The sequence below is a fragment of the Pelophylax lessonae genome (assembly GCF_965119305.1).
Source record: "Pelophylax lessonae genome assembly, chromosome: 1".
Taxonomy (NCBI): Eukaryota; Metazoa; Chordata; class Amphibia; order Anura; family Ranidae; genus Pelophylax; species Pelophylax lessonae.
The window spans coordinates 43,708,773-43,728,256 of NC_138768.1; the positions used below are offsets into that span (position 1 = coordinate 43,708,773).

The 19,484-nt window shown below is 43.5% G+C and overlaps 1 protein-coding gene across 1 annotated transcript in view; it reads left to right on the top strand.

Moving 5' to 3' along the window:
• LOC309569269 (uncharacterized protein) overlaps positions 1–19,167 on the top strand; it is a gene marked incomplete at both ends in the record, with an annotated part of 88,390 nt that extends 69,223 nt beyond the window's left edge. Inside the window, 2 exons of the mRNA XM_082275037.1 lie at positions 16,315–16,485; positions 19,111–19,167. Of these exons, the coding sequence (XP_082131163.1) occupies positions 16,315–16,485; positions 19,111–19,167 (228 nt within the window). The remainder of the gene's footprint in view (positions 1–16,314; positions 16,486–19,110) is intronic.
• Positions 19,168–19,484: the final 317 nt, after the last annotated feature.

Genomic DNA, 19,484 nt, shown 5'->3' on the forward strand with positions numbered 1-19,484 from the left:
TCTGACTAAAGCCTCGTACACACGCGTCAAAATTCGGCCAGGAATTTTCGTCCGACGACCGATCCGCCGATTTTCGGCTTGTTAGGATGATGCTTCCGACAACCGACTCCGACTTTTCGGCCGAAAAAAATCTGGTGTGCAGACTATAAAATTTTTGTCGACCGTCAAAACACGTCCGATTTTTGTGCAGTCAGTACAGATTTCGACAGGGAAAAATCTTATGAGCAAGACTGGGCTTGCTCAGAGAAGAAAGAACACAAAGAAAGCAAACCAACTCATGAAATCAATTCTGAAGTCGAATTTTGTCGTGCGGGAAAATTCGTGTGCAGTCTAGAGCACATTCCAACCAACAAAACACAACTCTGGACAAAAGACGGACGACCGATCGGCGGAAATTTGTTGCGTGTGTACTAGGGTTAAGGCTTCATTCACACCTGAGCGTTTCGTAAAAGCACGCATAAAATTTGAGATGACATTCATTGTTAATGGTATCACAAAAACGCAAGCAGACGCAACAAACGCAACTAAACGAGATCTTAAAAACATGCAAGACTCATTGCAGCAAAAAGCTACATGAGCTTTTTTATGGTGTTCAAAATAAATAGGCTGACCTATGCGTGTAGCATGAGAATGCACACAAAACCTTCACAAAGGCCGCCGGATTTTGCACGCATTTTCAATACGTCTAGGGGTGAATGCAGCCTAAGGCAGGCCATACATTATGCAATTTTCTGTCTTTCAACCACAGATTGAAGGAAAGAAAATAGCTTTATTTCCCCCATCAACACAGTCAGTGTTGATGAGGGAATACCTCTTTCAGCACTATTCTGTTCCCCTGGCGGGGAGCGCAGGGAGCCATCCCCACTGGCAGAATACAATGATCACTGCTGCCCGGCTTTGGCTGCCGGCAGTGATAGGGGGAAAAAAAACCTGATAGGCTGGTTGTCAAAAGATCAACTTTGTACAACCAGCCTGTCCAAAGATGGATTGACATTTGGCCAGTTCTTGCTGAACCGCCTGAATTTCGATCTGTTTAAGGCTGGCTTAAAGGGGGCCATTGATAACCATTGGGCTGATTAAAAAAAAAAAAATGAATGGATTTCTCTATTCTCACAAATGAGGTGGATGGAGGAATCTTCCCTGCCGAGACATTGTATTCTGACAGTGGGACTACTCCACTGCCAGAACACATTGATCAGTGTCTGCAGCCAACAGGCTGCAACCGCTGATCGAAAAAAGTTACGACTTCTGTCAAACAGGGACAGCCATACATGCACAATATATCCTCCCTTCTCCATGTCTCTGGATCTACTGATGGTTTTCTTTTGAAGGTGACCTCTGCTTATTCATTTTTTTACTAAGTGGCTGCAGCTAATGGAATAAAACCACTGATCAAAAAAAGTTTTCCCAAAAATTGGGACAGAGATACATGGATAGAAGTTTGTTCGGGCCTTGCTGAACTTGACAAATGTTGATCCATCTATGGCCAGCTTTATTAATATTTGTGAGACATTCGTTATAAAATGTGACTGCCCCCTACAAATACCTCCCACCCAGTGCCCACAATATGCTCCACCTGTTAGTGATCCTCCCCACTGTGTGCCCACTGTCTCCTCTCCTCCTGTATTCTTCTCCAATTCCTGTTGTCTCCCATATGCCTCCGATTCATGCTGATCTTCCCCCACCTGTACTTCCAGGTATAGCAGGTTGTGGAGTGAAGACACGCAACAAGGAGGATTCAATTCATCCTGTATGGTGATCCAAGAATCTGGTCCCTTCACTTTCCTGAAAGAACACAGGAGTTTTCATTCATAACTGAATAGATAGTGGACATGAATGTGACTGAACATGGAAGCACTCTATACTGAGCACTTCAGTGTTTAGTAGTAAGTACTGGCCTGCAGAGGAGAAGGAATTGGTGTCCTTAAACTCTTTCTCTATTTCAAAAGTGAAACATCCCTGATATTTCACCAGAGCCCCCTGATGACAGTATTGCTAATGTAGCACTACCCCTGAAATGTAGTGCTACCCCTTTGAGCTTCCTGAAGACTCCTGGGATAGATAATGCCAATATATTTTCCAGGAGTCCAAGGGAATCCCCTAATGATGTAATCACCTAGGCAGACAGGAATGGAAGTGCCATCAAATTACATTAAAAAGGTATTTATAAATAGTAAAAAAAATTGAGAATATCCATTTAGCACTTTTTTGCAGATGGGCATTGTGATATGCGTAAGATGAAAAAAATGCCTGAAGCTCTGCTTTAATCGCTTGCAGACAGCCCACCGTACACATACTGCAGCAGGGCGGCTGCTCTGCACTGGATCACGTACCTAGTATGTGATCCGCACGCCGTGGTAGTGGGGTGCGCTCACTCACACGTGCCTGTCGTCTCAGCTGTGCTGCGATTCGCTGCAGTACAAGTCAATCAGCTGATCTCCAGCACCCGCTGATCGGCTCTGGCAATTACCAGCAATGTAAACAAATACGGGCTTTCTTCTGATAGCAGCAAGGTGCCGTTTTTTTTCTCCCTGCAAAGCAGAGAGTAAAAACCTGCACATTACTTAGTGAAAACAGTACACAGTACACACATTAACACATATTAGGCACACAGGTAACCCTATGATCACCCTAGATATTTAACCCCCTAACAGCCAGTGTCATTAGTACAGTGCATATTTTTAGCACTGATCGCCATATTAGTGTCACTGGTTCCTGCAAAGTGTCAAAAGTCTCAATTAGTGTCAGATTGTCTGCCCCAATATTGTCCCGCTATAAGTTGCTGATCATAGTCATATAGCTAGCGAGGTTGAAAAAAAGACACCAATCCATCCAGTTCAACCTATGATCAGTGTGTGTATGTGTGCTGTCAATAGTACTTTGTATACCCCATTATGTTATGGTTGTTAAGGTGCCCTTATAATGTTTTTTTTAAAACTATCGATGCTCTCTTCTGATACCACTGCTTGTAGAAGAGAATTCCACATCCTTACTGCTCTGTCGGTAAAGAACCCTTTATGTATTTTAAGGTTAAACCCCTTCTTTCCTAATTTTAGTCGCATGTCTTTTTAAATTCCCTTTCACTGAAAAGTTTGTTCCCTATGCTAGGGTCCCCAGCATTTGTACATTGATATTATATCCTCTCTCAAGCATCTCCTCTCCAGAGAGAATAAGTTCAATGCTTGTAGTCTTTCCTCATAGCTGAAGTCCTCCATTCCCTTTATTAGCTTTGTTGCCCTTCTCTGAACCCTCTTCAGTTCCAGCACATCCATCCTGAGGACCGGTGCCCAGAACTGGATGGCATTCTCAAGGTGCGGCAGGACCAGAGTCTTGTAGAGTGGGAGAATTATCATTTTACCTCTGGAGTGAATTCCCTTTTTTATACTTGCCAGTATTCTGTTGGCTTTGTTTGCAACAGCTTGGCATTGCATGCTATTGCTGAACTTGTCCTCTACTAGGACCCCCAGGTCCCTTTCCGTCTAAGATTTCCCCAAAGGTTCTCCCCCTAGTGAGTAACTTGCATTCGTATTTCTGGCATCCAAATGCATTACCTTACATTTTCCAACATTAAACCTCATCTGCCATGTAGTTGCCCACCCCATTATTTTGTTCAGGTCTTCTTGTAAGGTTTCCACATCCTGCGTAGAAGTTATTGCCCTGCTTAGTTTAGTATCATCCACAAATACTGAGATTGAGCTGTGTATCTCATCCTCTAGATCGTTTATGAATAAATTAAACAGGATTGGCCTCAGGACAGATCATTGGGGGACCCCACTTTCCACTCCAGACCATTCTGAGTACTCGCCATTTATTACCACCCTCTGGACTCGCCCCTGAACCCAGTTTTTAATCCAGGTACTCACCCTATGGTCCATACCTACGTACCTTAGTTTGTACAGTAAACGTTTGTAGGGGGTCAGCCCCTTGAATGACTAAACTCCATTACACTGTACTTCTATTGAGAAATTCCCACAGACTGGCATACATCTTTCAGCCACCAGATGTCACTGTTGTTGTTAATGAGAATAAGCCACAGTTGTTGGTGTTTTTTTAGTGAAGGGATCTTTTCTGGAAAGGAGGAGGAAACAGGAAGTTCCTGGGACTGTGTGGTGTTCATGTCTCTATGGCTGTGCTGAGCTGAGGAAAGGCACTACATGCTGTGGCCTTGAGAGGGCATATAGACTGTATAATCCAGGGACAGAGCAACAGGATTTTGCCAGAGGAAACAGAGCTGAACTGTGGTACTACGGACTGCAGCTGAGGATCAGAGAAAGAGAGGAGAGAACATCTCAGAGCACCTGAAGCCAGTTACAGAGCAAGGGGCCAGACTGCAGTGACCTCCAAGTGACAGAACAAGATAAACAACCTGCAAAGAAACCTGGACCAGTGCATAAGAGACTGCAGCTACAGACAGCAAGGGACAGATCCAGAGACCTGACTGCATCCACCATCACAGAGACTGAGATAAAGCAGCTGTACCTACAGAACTGTGAGTGTGCACCGGTGATAACCTGTGGTAGGGCATAGAGCAGGTTTCTGTAGACAGAGCGTTGCAGCAACGTGTCCCGGTTAGCGGGAATCAGATAGGATCATATAGCAGAGTAGCCTGTATTTCTGTGTGTGCGTTGGCGGGAGCGCCATTTTAAGTATCACGTTGCAGTTAACTTTGCTGTAAAACTATGTAATCTGTTATTACTGTTAACATCATTCTCCGGCCATTATACTCTGTTGGTTAATAAAGCCGGTTTCTGCTTCAGCCTCTCTGTCTGCTGTACCGTACTTGAAATCTGCATTGCGGTCCCCTAAATTTGCAAAGTCCAAATACCCCACATCCACAGGCCTTCCTTTATCTAGATTACAGCTAACTTCTTTGTAGAAGGTTAATAGATTGGTCTGGCAAGAACGATCCTTCATGAATCCATGCTGATTACATGATACTCTTTTTATTACTAAAATCTTGAATATAGTCCCTTATCATCTCCTCCAATAGCTTGCAGACTATTGATGTTAGGCTAACTGCCCTGTAGTTCGCAGGGATATATCTCCGCTGTTTTTTAAATATTGGTGCTACGTTGACTTTTCTGCAATCAGCTGGTACCATTCCCATTAGTAGACTGTCCATAAACATTAGGAACAATGGTCTGGCTATCACCTGGCTGAGTTCCTTAAGGACCCTCGGGTGTAAACCATCTGGTCCCAGTGTGACTTATTTATGTTAAGTTTTTCAAACTGGGAGAGTCTGTCTTCTGTAAACCATAAGGGTGCTTCCTATGATGTGTTAATAACATTGCCATTACAATCTAGTACTGTATCCCCCTGTTTCTTTTGTGAAGAACGAGGAGAAGAATTTATTCAGAACATTTGCCTTTTCTCTGTCCTTTAGAAATTCCCTTCAACATCCTTGGTAGAAAGTCACATGGGAATCCGAAAGTGATGAATCCCTGCTCTTTACCTTAAATGAAAAATTTAAAGTGTATCTAAGTGTAGATACCTACTGTCAGGGCTTACCTTGTTGGAGTCTGTAACGCAGAGATGTACGCTCACCCTTGCAGATATCCACAGTCCAAGGTGACCAGGTAAGAAAGCCACCTGGGCTGTGAATCTGTGCACGGGGGCTTGGCAGGGAAGGTGCTCCAATAAGCAGGGCCGGCAGGAATACAATGGAAAGGGAAGTCCAGGAATAACTGTAGTCACTGGATGACACGAGTCTGGACAAGGATCAGGAGATGAGAGGAAGATAAGGTCGCAGGAACACCAAGGATGGAAGCCAGAGTCAGTCTGGAACACACGCTCAGGAAATAGGAACACAGGAACAAAGTCTGTTAAACAGGAACAAAGATCAATGAACTGACCCTGCTCTAAGCGAGAAGCAGTGTTTTATAGCTTGCTTAAATGAGCAATTAGCTTCAGGTGGACAATGAGAGACAGAAGCATACTCAGGTGAAGTCCAGCCACCTAGTGCTGCAGGCAATACCAGATTAACAAGACTGGATCCATATGAGCTGAAGTGTGGCTCAGAGGCAGGATAACAGGACAGAACATCAAAGTACCCAGGTTCAAATCCCATGTTAGCTACTTAATGGCAGCCACGCCTGGCTGTCTGTAAGGCATGGCGAGAGCCGTGACACCTACTTTCCTTTCCCTCTCTGATTTACCTACTCAGAAAATCTAATTTGGCTATTTTAGGGCTGAACAATATAAAACATATCCAGAGTTTAAAAAATATTAAAAACTATATGTTGGACTAACAGAAGAACAGCAAATGTTTCCTTTCAAAAGCACGGGAGCGGGCATGAACATCAAACTTTCCTTTCCAAGAGTTTAAAAGCGTAGAAACTTGTTAAAGTCCTCCATACCTGGTGATGGACAGTAGAGTCTTAGACATCCGGTGATGTCTAATGCTGCAGAACTGGAAGAACTGTAGAATACAAAGTCTATATCCTCTGGACTATTGCAACTCACAAGTCATAGACATGCAGGCACATAACCACATAGCAACTGGAACTTTACAGACAGTTTAGGCACCTGGCCATCAGAGCAGATAAAACAATTCAGGTACTTTACCATCAGAACAGACAGAACAATTCAGGTACTTGACTATGATAGCGGATGGAACAGTTCAGGTAATTGACCACCAGAACAGGTGGAACTTGCACCAACAGTTTAGCTTCTGATTAGTGGCAAAGTGTTTATAGACGGTTGCTGCTGTCAAAAGCATTTGTCTTCTTTGTCCAATATGCTTGTGGTTGATGTCAAGGCAGGTGTGTTACCAAGACTGTCAGACAAACATTCCATAACTAACAATAATGCCCATATAGCCCCTCATAGATTTCTGAACATTTAAATCCACGATCCCTAACGACCTGGCCTAACACTAAAAGAAGAACTCAGCTTTTCTCATTCAGGGTGAAATATTGGTACAGGAACACCACCACCCATCTCCCACCTGAACTCTACAATAGTTTGTATCTAAATTAAACAATATCCAACTATAGGCCCAACTTCAAACTACTTAATTTATGCATTTCCTCTGTGTACTCCGGTCTCCTCCCACACTCTAAAGACATTCTGGTAGGCTAACTGGCTTTTGTCTACATTTACCCCAGTATGTGTGTACATATTACCCATACATATACAGTATCTCACAAAAGTGAGTACACCCCTCACATTTTTGTAAATATTTATTATATCTTTTCATGTGACAACACTGAAGAAATGACACTTTGCTACAATGTAAAGTAGTGAGTGTACAGCTTGTATAACAGTGTAAATTTGCTTTACTCTCAAAATAACTCAACACACAGCCATCAATGTCTAAACAGCTGGCAACAAAAGTGAGTACACCCCTAAGTGGAAATGTCCAAATTGGGCCCAAAGTGTCAATATTTTGTGTGGCCACCATTATTTTACAGCACTGCCTTAACCCTCTTGGGCATGGAGTTCACCAGAGCTTCACAGGTTGCCACTGGAGTCCTCTTCAACTCCAGCATGACGACATCATGGAGCTGGTGGATGTTAGAGACCTTGCGCTCCTCCACCTTCCCTTTGAGGATGCCTCACAGATGCTCAATAGAGTTTAGGTCTGGAGACATGCTTGGTCAGTCCATCACCTTTACCCTCAGCTTCTGATGCAAAGGCAGTGGTCGTCTTGGAGGTTCAATTTGAACCCTATTTTGCAGATATATATTTAACCACAAGATGGCAGTGTTTAGCATTTCTGTTCATCGTAGCCTTAAAGAGGTTGTAAACCCACCTCACAAACTTTTACCTATAGGTAAGCCTATATTAAGGCTTACCTATAGGTGCTATAAATATCTCCCAAACTTGCACCGTTTAGGAGATATTTAGAGTGCATACTGCCGATGACGTCATTGGCGCAGGCACTCTGAAGGAACGGCCACCCGTGCCGTTCCTTCAGCGCTCAGTGCCGTGAACGCCGGCTCCCGCGCGCAGGCGCGGGAGTGATGTAATCGCGCCTCCGGCCAGTCAGATGGCCGGAGGACGCGAACCCGGAAGCAGGACGGCCGGACATGTCGCCGTCCAGTCGCTGAGGTGGCGGCATGGCGGGGGCTTCGTTTTAAGGTAAGTACTACATAATGAGCTTGTATGCGATGCATACTAGCTCATTATGCCTTTCTCTTTACAGGGCTTTTTTTTTCTCGGTTTTTTTGGGGGACTTTACTTCCTCTTTAATACAGGTGTTCAGGGACTGCTGAGAGTTGTATGCTGAAAGCAGAACTTTCTTCATAATAAAGCTGAAACTGAACAACATAGTCCAGGAGCAATCACCAGTGGGGGGAAGCATATAAAAGGAAAAGCCCGGGAAGACGGAGGGGAGTTGGAGAGTGACTTTGCCCGTGAAAGGAGCGTGTGAGATCTTGTGCCGAGCTGTGTGGTATTGGACCGAACCGTGTTTGGGCCCGGAAAGTTCAGAGTACAGTAGCTGGAAAAGCTGAGGAAGAGGCTGCCTAGCCAAACAGACAGAGTGCTGTTCCAGGGAGACCTGACAGCTACAGGAGTGCATGAGCTTCATGCACCACCTTCGCATCTTCAGAAAAAGGGGGTCCCCTTTTAAAGAATTACTGTCGATCTCCTGGGTTTTCGCAAAAGGACTGGTGGGAGGGCTTCTGACACACACATCGCTTACTATCGTTTAAGTTTCACCCTTGTTGCCAGCTGAGCCAGTAGCATTCTTCAACATTTGCCCATTATCAGAGACAAATACACTACTACTCCCTTATTGCTTTAAGATGCCATTTCTTGCCACTGTTGCCACTGAAAGCAGGTTACTGAACTTGTATTGGGGGGAATACTGCTCTTCAGGGATATTATATGTAATCAATAAATTCACACGTTTTATATAGTGTGCTTACTAAAAACTTATAAATAAAAACATCAATCCTTCACAGTAATCTTCAATAATATCCTAAAAAAAAGTATTTTCCTAGTATGTATAGCTCAACTAATATAGAAAGACATGATAGTAAAACAATATTAATAAAGTGCACAGTGACTTCAGTGCGATAAATAAATATTCAATATAAAGTGCATACAATGGTTATGAGCTGCGGTGCTGTACAATAATGCAGGATTCCAGAGTAATAAAGTGTACAGTGCACAGTGACTTTCGTGTAACAAATGAATATTCAATATAAAGTGCATAAAATATTTATAAGTTGTGGTGCTGTGCAATAATGAAGGATTCCAAAAGGCGTTAGAATAAAGTGCATATATACTGTAGTAGTGCTTAAAATTAATTGAAAAAAGTGTTGTGCACAGATATAATCTTTAAATGGTGGTGCTTAAATAAATCAGAGTGCCAGTGTTTTTACACAATTAATAATCTATTAGGCTCCGTTCACATCTAGGCGTTTTGGGGCGTTTTTGGGGCGTTTTTCTGCTCTAGGATCAGCTCTCAAAACGCCCAACAAGACAAATCCTATTCATTTCAATGGCCCCTGTTCACATCTGAGCGTTTTGACGCTGTATACAAAACGCCCAATGCTCAAAAAAGTACATGAGCTTCTTTTTGGGCAGATTACAGGCGTTTTCCATTGATCTCTATTCAATCTAAAAACGCCTGCACAAAAATCGCGGTAAAAATCGCGGTAAAAATCGCGGTAAAATCGCGGTAAAAAACGCCGCAAAAATCGCGGTAAAATCGCGGTAAAAAACGCGCGAAAAACGCTACGCTCAGGTGTGAATGTAGCCTTAGAAACCAAAAAATAAAAATAAATAAAAGTCCATATAATCTTCTGATTTCAAACAAAACAGTTTTTCACAGTGCTTCAGTGTTAAAGACACGTGGTGATGTCCCAATAAACAATCCTGTATCCTCTAAGTCAGTGGTTCTCAATTCCGGTCCTCGGGACCCACTAACAGGCCAGATTTTAAGTATTACCTTGGGGGATGCAGACTAGAATACTGCAATCACTGAGCAGCAAATGAGATCACCTGTGATGTAATTTAGTTATCTTGCAAACCTGGCCTGTTGGTGGGTCCCGAGGACCGGAGTTGAGAACCACTGCTCTAATACACCTCTTTACTGCGTGAGTGCTGGTTCTCTTCAGTGTATAACCACCTCTAGGTGTGTAAACCGCACACCTTATTCCTGAGAATAATACGCTTTTGTATTATTTCCAGCGTGATTGCTCCACTTTTTACCAGACTCTTGGTGCCGTTTTCCACTTCTCTGGGGTACTGCGGGGTGCTGCCTGGGTGTCCTGTATCGCACTATCCTTGCATCTGCATCGCAACTTTTTACTAAGGTCTCAGAAAACATTGGGCCATCATGGTGTAGTAAATCCAAACTTTTTTATTTATAAAATAGTAGCAACTTACAGTTAAAATCTCAACGTTCGGCTCGTACAATCAGCCGCGGGACTCGTGTGTCCCATATGTCACTTCCGGTGTGCGCTTTCCTACGTGTTATGTCACTGTATCACGTGACTTGATCCAGGGATGATCAAGGTTACTGAACTGAGTTAACCCTTTGTTTCCTGTTAGGCAGAACCTTGTCTCTGCAGCCACATTTATTTCTGTTCAAGCCTTTTAAAGAGGGTGCTTTTGCCACTTAAGTTTAAATTCATTTTTAAATATTCGCCTACTATCCCCCCTCTCCTAAAGAGACTATTATTCACAACTCAACTTCCAAAGTGACCCGACCCAACAACTTCACATTTTAAAGTGATCTGTGCCAACCACTTTGCTTCTTAAAGGGATCATCCTGTTCTTCCATATCTTATAGGGACTGCACCTTTCACTGCTTGCCAACCTAAGGGCCCCGACTAAGCCAGCAGAAGAATCAGATTGTTCATATTCAGGAACTATCTTTGTAGAAGTACTGGTGTGCTGGAGGTCTTACAGATTTTTCTGTGCTTAAACCTAGACTCTCCTGATTGAGGGCATACAAGTGAGCTAGCCATATTTTCTTTATATGTCTCACGTAGGAAGTGATTTCCCAGTAGGTGGGCTATCATTTATGTTCTCAGTCCTGCAGGCCACACTTAAAAGTGTATTTTGCCCGTACCGTACTGTACTTTTCATCATGTGTTAACACATTTTTGCCTTTTTTAATCACTTCAGCTCTAGAAGGATTTACCCCCTTAATGACCAGGCCATTTTTTGCAATTCAGCACTGGGCTACTTTAACTGGTAATTGCGCTGTCATGCAACACTGTACTCAAATGAAACGTTTGTCCTTTTTTTCCACAAATAGAGCTTTCTTTTGGTGATATTTGATCACCATTATGTTTTCTATTATTTTTGAGCTTAAACAAAAAAGATCGACAATTTATAAAAAAAAAAAGAAAAAAAAAACAATATTTTTTACTTTCTGCTATAAAACATAACGAATAAAAAAATTTAAAAACTGCATGTTTTTGGTAAAAAAAAATGCCAATAAGCATATATTGATTGGTTTGAGCAAAAATTATAGTGTCTACAAACTATGGTATATATACTGCGTTTTTTATTTATTTATTTATTTTTTTAATGCTAGTAATGGTGCGATTATTTTACCAGCAGGTGGTGCTTTTACATTTTTGCAAGGAAGCGGAAGTGCAGATGCCGACACTGTGACAGTGTGGAGTGTGTGGAGTTGAGAGCTGCGGACCGGACCCCCCCCCCCCACTACTGAGACCCTGAGAGGCAGCGGCGGGTGACCCGGGGACTAAGAGCGGCAGAGGCACAGACCATCGAGAAGGCGGAACGGGAGTGACAGCAGGACGGGGAAACTGAGAGGTGACAGGTTGACCGGGAGAGGCGGCAGATAAGTGAAACCGCAGAGTGGAGGGGGAGTGTTGCAAGCAAACCAGGGAAGTGGTGGGAGCAGTGAGAGGCAAGTTAACCTGGGGGAGAAAGAAGCTGCTGACAAGCCCTGCAAGTGTCAGTTTACAGGGGCGGCTGAGCAGGGGCAGAGAGACATAAACTAATTGAAAAGACTGTGACAAAAAAGACTGACTGACTGTGGGTAGTGGGGAAGCTGGCTGAGGAGGGTGTAATGTGAGTAACTGAGTACTACTTAGTACTGGTAAGTAACTGAGTATTGTTGAATAACTTAGTGCTGTTGAGTAACTGAGTATTGTTGAGTAACTGAACATTGTTGAGTACTGTACAGAACCTGTGTATTGTTAAAGCGGAGTTCCACCCAAAAGTGGAACTTCCGCTTTAGGGAGTCCTGACCCCCCGACATGCCACATTTGGCATGTCATTTTTTGGGGGGGGGAGCGGGTACCTAGTTTTGACAGGTACCCGCTCCCACTTCCGCTCGGAGCGCCGCGGCGCCCTGAGCGGAAGTTCTCCTCTCCCCCTCCCTCCCTGCAATCTTCTGGGACACGTCAGAGGTCCCAGAAGATTGCCGGCCAATCACGGCGCGCAGCGCGACTCGCGCATGCGCAGTGGGTACCCGGCTGTGAAGCCGCAAACTGTAACAGCCGGGTGCCCACAGCAGTGATGCCGGCGCCGAGGGAGAGGATCGAGGCTTCCGGCGGCCGCATCGCTGGACCGTTGGACAGGTGAGTAAATGGCTGGAACTCCGCTTTAAGTACTGTGAGTAACTAAATATTGTTGCGTAACTGAGTTTGTTGAGTAACTGAGTATTGTTAAGTATTGTTGAGTCCCTTTGTATTGTGGCCTACTGTTGAGTAACTGAGTAGTGTTGAGTATTGAGTACTGTGGATTATTGTTGAGTATTGTTGAGTTACTGAGTATGGTTGAGTAACTGAGTATGGTTGAGTAACTGAGTATTGTCGAGTAACTGAGTATTGTCGAGTATTTTTGAGTACCTGTGTATTGTTGAGTACTGTTGAGTAACTGAGTAGGGCGGGAGCGAGGCTAAGGGTAAGGAAAGACAGATTCTGGTGGTAGGGGACTCAAAGGTTAGGACAGAGAGGGCAATTTGTCACAAAGACTGTAAGCGCTAAACTGTATGTTGTTTGTTTAATGGGCGCTCGGGTTCTGCACATCAAGGATTCGGTGGACAGATTATTGGGTGGGGCTGGGGAGGACCCAGCTGTCATGGTACAGGTGGGTACCAATGACAAAGTTAGAGGGATATGGAGAATCCTAAAAATCTATTACAGGGACTTAGGAGCTAAATTGAGGAATAGGACCTCCAAGGTAGTATTCTCAGAAATACTACCGGTACCTCGAGCCATGCCAGAGAGGCAGTGGGAGATTAAGTAAGTTAACAAGTTGCTGAGGAGCTGGTGTATAAATGAGGGGTTCGGGTTCCTGGAGAACTGGACTGACTTTTCAATCGGCTACCGACTCATTAGCAGGCATGGACTGCACCTAAATGGGGAGGGTGCAGCTCTACTGGGAGAGAAGATGACTGAAAAGTTAGAGGGGCTTTTAAACTAGGTGATGGGGGAAGGGTCCAGATGTAGAGCTAGCCAGCGGTGAGCAAGGTCCAGCAGGCAATATTGGAGGTATTAGTGGTAGGGTGACTAGAGATCCGAAACCCAAGGTAGGTAAGTTGACAAATCCAAAGTGCAGCCTCATAATATCTAACAAGGATATAGTATGCGACCAGACAAAATGACGAGGATTGTATACCAATGCTAGAAGTCTGGCTAACAAGATGGGAGAACTGGAGCTGTGAATGTATGAGGAGGATTTTGATTTTGTGGGAATTTCAGAGACTTCATTCGATAGCTCTCATGATGGGCTGGCAACCATTCAGGGGAATTCCCTTTATCACAGAGATAGGGAGGTAAAAAAGGGGAAGGGGTATGCCTGTATATCAAGAACGATGTGCAAGTGAATATGAGGGACAATGTCACTAATGGAGCTAGGGAGGAGGTGAAACCCTTATGGGTAGAGCTTCAAAGGGAGGAAACTATAGCCCCCCCCCCCCTCATCCAGAGGGAGGAGGGGGGAGCAGACCTCCTATCACAGTTTGGAATGGCAGCAAAGATGGGAAATGTCATTAGAATGGAGGATTTTAATTATCCAGATAGAGACTGGGCAAAAGGAACTGCGTATTCGTCTAAGGCTTGCTATTTCCTAAATTTTTTACAGAACAATTTCATGGGTCAGATGGTGAAAGCACCCACAAGAAACAATGCGTTACTAGACCTACTGATTATGAATAATACAGACCTGATGGCAGATGTAGAAATACGGGGCAACTTAGGAAACAGTGGCTCAAAGGAAACATATATGTTTAAATTGGCATCCATTTTGTATACTGCTTCCATTTTAGATGTGTAATAGTTTCTAGTTTCACTTCCTCTCTGTAAAGGAATACTCAAATGAGACACTTTGAGTTATCCTAGTTTCTGTTTTACATAGGAATACTGATAAGAATGTAATCTTTAATTGGTTATTCTAATTTTTAACAAACGCTTAATTGCTGCATGTTAAGAAACTGTTAAGTAGATATTTGTGTTGCCTAAAGCCCCGTACACACGTACCGATGGTCGGCTTACAAATGTTCCTCTTTTCTCCCCGGGATGTCGGTGTCTGCTGAAAAGTGCAAAGACAGCACAAGGACAGCACAAGAATTTTGTCCGCCGACTGCAGAAGTGATGTCATGTAATGGTTAACTTTCCCTGTGTTTTCTATTTTCTGAGCATGCCCAGTCTTGCAAATCTGCGGTCTGTCGGCCGAATTGTGTACTGACAGGCGAACAATCGTCCGTTCTGGTGTCGGCATACAAATATTTTCATGTTTGCACGAAAGACTTTTGTCCGCGGATTGTGCGCAGACATCTGTCGGAGGCACCATACTAACACGCGTACAATCGGCAGATCCTTCGTCCACCGACGTTTGTATGCCGACGATCGGTACGTGTGTACGGGCCTTTAGAGTTTCAGCTGCAAGGGATGCTCAAAGGTAACAGAATAGGGTTGTTGCGGTGTCTGCGTATTTAAGTGTTAAACTTCTAAATTAAAAAGGTATCGGGCAATGTTGGTCAGTGCATGCCAGCCTTCCAGTGAAGAAGAATACACTGACACCGTAATACGTAGTGGTTTGCTTAACCGCTGTTCTGCTTTAACCACTTAAGCCCCGGAAGATTTTACCCCCTTCCTGACCAGGGCCTGTTTTGCGATTCGGCACTGCGTAATTTTAATGGACAATTGCGCGGTCGTGCGACGCTGTACCCAAATGAGGTTGGCGACCTTTTTTTGCCACAAACAGAGCTTTCTTTTGGTGGTATTTGATCACCTGTGTGATTTTTTGATCATGCGCTATAAACAAAAAAAAGAGTGACAATTTTGCAAAAATAACAATATTTTTCAAATTTTTATTTTATATGAAATTCCTCCAAAAAAATGTAAAAATCTAAATTTTTTAACATTTTTGGCAAATTTGTTTTCTGCTCTATATGTTTGGTAAAAAAAAATCACAATAGGCGTATTTTCATTGGTTTGCGCAAAAGTTATTGCGTTTACTAACTAAGGGAAAGATTTTTGTCATTTTTTATTGTTTTTTTTTTTTAACGAGTAATGGCGGCAATCTGCGATTTTTTTTGTGGGACTGCGACATTGCGGCGGACAGATCGGACCCTTGACTGACATTTTTGACACTTTTGGGGTTACCAGTGACATTACTACAGTAATCAGTGCTATACATATGCACTGTTACTGTAAAAATTACACTGGCAGGGAAGGGGTTAACTTTATTGGAGATGCAGGGGTTACGTGTGTCCCTAGGGGCGTGATTCTAACTGTAAAGGGATGTGGCTGTTTGTGTAACTACAGAGATATACGATCCTACATAGCAGGACTGTATGATCTCTGCACTTACACAAGGGAGAATGACAGGCGGCTGTGTTTACATTAGCCGCCTGCCTTTCTCCCTCTGTACCGGACGATCGCGAGTGACCGGCGGACATCGGGTCCGCCGGTCACACGCGCGGACATGTTAGGGAGCGAGCGGGGGTGGGAACGTGCCTCCGGCGGTGTGGGCTCGCCCCCTAGAGGCTCACATGGTAGCGACGTAGCCCTACGTCACTTTGCCTGTGAGGGGCTAACTGCCGCCGTAAATAGTCGTGCGGCAGTCAGCAAGTGGTTAAGTGTTAAACTTCTAAACTAAAAAGGAATCGGCAGTGTTGGTCAGTGCATGCCAGCCTTCCAGTGAAGAAGAATAGACACTGACACCGTAATATGTAGTGGTTTGCTTAACCTCTGTTCTACTTTAAGATAGGTAAAGTCTCTGGTAAGGGGCCTCTGCCCAATGTGCCTAAGCCTCCGCGTAAAGTAATAAGTGATATTATAAAGAAAAAGAAAGAGAGTGGAGCAACGGAGTTAAGAAAAAAAAGCAACATGAAAAGAGTATGTTATGAGAATCTCTGCATAATATCCACAGGATGGAGCAAATGATGAGTTCCACATGAATATGGTGAAGGGATTGTGTTTGGGGAACAGAGAAGCACTCCCATGGTTTTCAGGGAATCCAGAGTGGGGTATGAAGTATTTGACGGTGGGAGGACTAAGTTGGTTGCAGTATGCCCCAGGATATACTCCTGAGCCCCCACAGGTATTTTCTAATGTTCCCTCAGCCGCTGGACCATCCCCAGCTAGTTATGATGCCGTACTGTATATCCCTTTCTCTTCCTCCAAAGAAAGAGGATGATTTAACCACTTAAGCCCCGGAAGATTTTACCCCCTTCCTGACCAGGGGGTATTTTGCGATTCGGCACTGTGTGAATTTAACGGACAATTGCGCGGTCGTGCAACGCTGTACCTAAACGAATTTGACGTCTTTTTTTTCCCACAAACAGAGCTTTCTTTTGGTGGTATTTGATCACCTGTGCGATTTTTTGATCACGCGCTATAAACAAAAAAAGAGCGTCAATTTTGCAAAAATAACAATATTTTTCACATTTTTTTATATGAAATTCCCCCCCAAAAAAAAGTAAAAATCAAAATTTTTTAAAATTTTCGGCCAATTTGTTTTATGCTACACATGTTTGGTAAAAAAAAATCGCAAAAAGCGTATTTTGATTGGTTTGCGCAAAAGTTATCGCGTTTACTAACAAAGGGAAAGATTTTTGTCATTTCTGTTGTTTTTTTTTTTTAACGCGTAATGGCGGCGATCTGCGATTTTTTTTGCGGTACTGCGACATTGGGGCGGACAGATCGGACCCTTGACTGACATTTGTGACACTTTTGGGGTTACCAGTGACATTTCTACAGTAATCAGTGCTATACATATGCACTGTTACTGAAAAAATACACTGGTTGTGAAGGGGTTAACTTTATTTGGGAGGGAGGGGCTGTGTGTATCCCTAGGGGCGTGCTTTCTACTGTGATTGGCTGTGGCTTGAGCTGTAAGGACACTGATCAACGGATCTACATACTAGATCCGTTTGATCAGTGTCTTTACAGCGAGGAGAATGACAGGTGGCTTGTTTACACAAGCTGCCTGACATTCTCCCTCTCCCCCGCCGATCGCCGAGTGACCGGCGGACATCGGGTCCGCTGGTCACACGCGCGGGGGGGTCCGTGACCACGCGGGAGCGGGAGCGCGCCTCCGGGGGCGCGCGCTCGCTCCCTAGACCCTCACAAGCTAGTGACGTAGCCCTACGTCACTTTGCCTGTGAGGGGCTGACTGCCGACGTAGATCGGCGTTAGGCAGTCGGCAAGTGGTTAAGACCAAATTGTACTGTGTCTATGCCCACACAAGCACGTCCTGCCCCTGTTCATCAAGTAGAACAACAACTCCCATATAACCAGCATGGTGCGGGAGAGGAACAGGGAGCAAAAAGGAGAATAAATTATAAGGGAAGATAAGGGTGTGGCAAGTACCCCATCGCCTAACTCCACAGTGGTGTGTTTTTTGCTTTGTAACTCTAGGATTAATTTAAAACAAAGAAAGTGAAAAGCTGATTGAGGCCAACGCCCTTTAAATTCCAAAAAGCAGCCATTACTATTATAATTATTCAAATCTTTAGTTCTCCATTCCAGCCTACTGGGCATGGAAAGGGAGAAGTCTCCACCCACTTATAAAAAAAAACCGGTGTATGCTTTTCTAATGGCAGTTAGTTGAACAAGATAGCTGACTAGACTAGACAAGTTCTGTATAACATGTTATCCACTTGCCGACCGCTCACTGAGCTGGTACTGCGGCAAAGTGGCTTGTTATCGTCCAACGACGTAAATCTACGTCGCTGGACAACGCCCCCTACACCGGAGGCTCGCTCCCGCTGTATTTAAACACAGTGGGAGTCGGGCCAGGGGAGGAGAGGCGGTGATCACCGCCGCTCTTCCCCGATCATCGGGGATCGAGTGAGGAAATCCGCCCGCTTGTGTAAACAAATCGGGCGGATCTCCTATGTGACAGGCAGGGACAGATTACAGGATTCAGCATAGCTGAACCTGCGATCTGTCCCTGTGTCACACAGTCCCCTCCCCCCACACACGTCAGTAAGCATGAGGCATACATTAACCCCTTGATCACCAATAAAAGTTAACCCCTTCCCTGCCAGTGTCATTATTATAGGAACAGTGCATATTTATAGCACTGATTACTGTAGTAATTTCACTGGTACCCCCAAAAGTGTGAAAAATGTCAGTTAGGGGTCCGATCTGTCCGCCGCAATGTCGCAGTCCCGCAAAAAAAAAAAAAATCGCAGATCGCCGCCATTACTAGTAAAAAAAAAAAATAAACAATAAAAATGACAAATCTTTCCCGTAGTTAGTAAACGCGATAAATTTTGCGCAAAGCAATCAAAATACGCTTATTGTGATTTTTTTTACCAAAAATATGTAGCAGAAAACAAATTGCCCTAAAATATAAAAAAAAGCTGATCATAAAAAATTTTTGGGGAATGTTATATAGCAGAATGTGAAAAATGTATATATTTATTTTTTTCAAAATTGTCGCTCTTTTTTTTCCAAAAATTAAAAATCGCACAGGTGATCAAATACCACCAAAAGAAAGCTCTATTTGTGGGGAAAAAGGACATAAATTTAATTTGTAGGAGTTATAGTTCCTGAACAGCTGGAGGGTCAAAGTTTTGACACCCCTGATATGGACAACAATGAATGATCACTGGAGATGTATGTCTGCTTTGTATTGTCCTTATTAGTGATTATATTGAAGTGTGATCCTGTAGAATATAACACTAATGATTGTTTTATTCCTTTTTTGTTAATACAGAAGGAGCCAGATCTGTTCCTAGAAGTTTCCAAGATCTGTATAGTTGGGATTGAATAAGTGGCTGAGATCATTAATCTGTATGGATGGTGATGTATAATCTTTGTGCACAATGTGATGAACACACTATAAATGTTATCCTGAATGTAATTTTAACCATGGTGAATTATTGACAACTTTTGTTCGATGTCCTTTAATAAAAATCCATGTGGTGATAATTAATATAAGCTCATTTAATATGGGTAGAAAAGAGTGCACTGATTTAAACACCATGGCAATATGTTTTGCATTTTGTGATTATTATGTGTTTGTTGTTAACCATTTGTTTATTTTTAGGTGGGAAATATAATGATAACCTACTAAGATCATTAATTTTG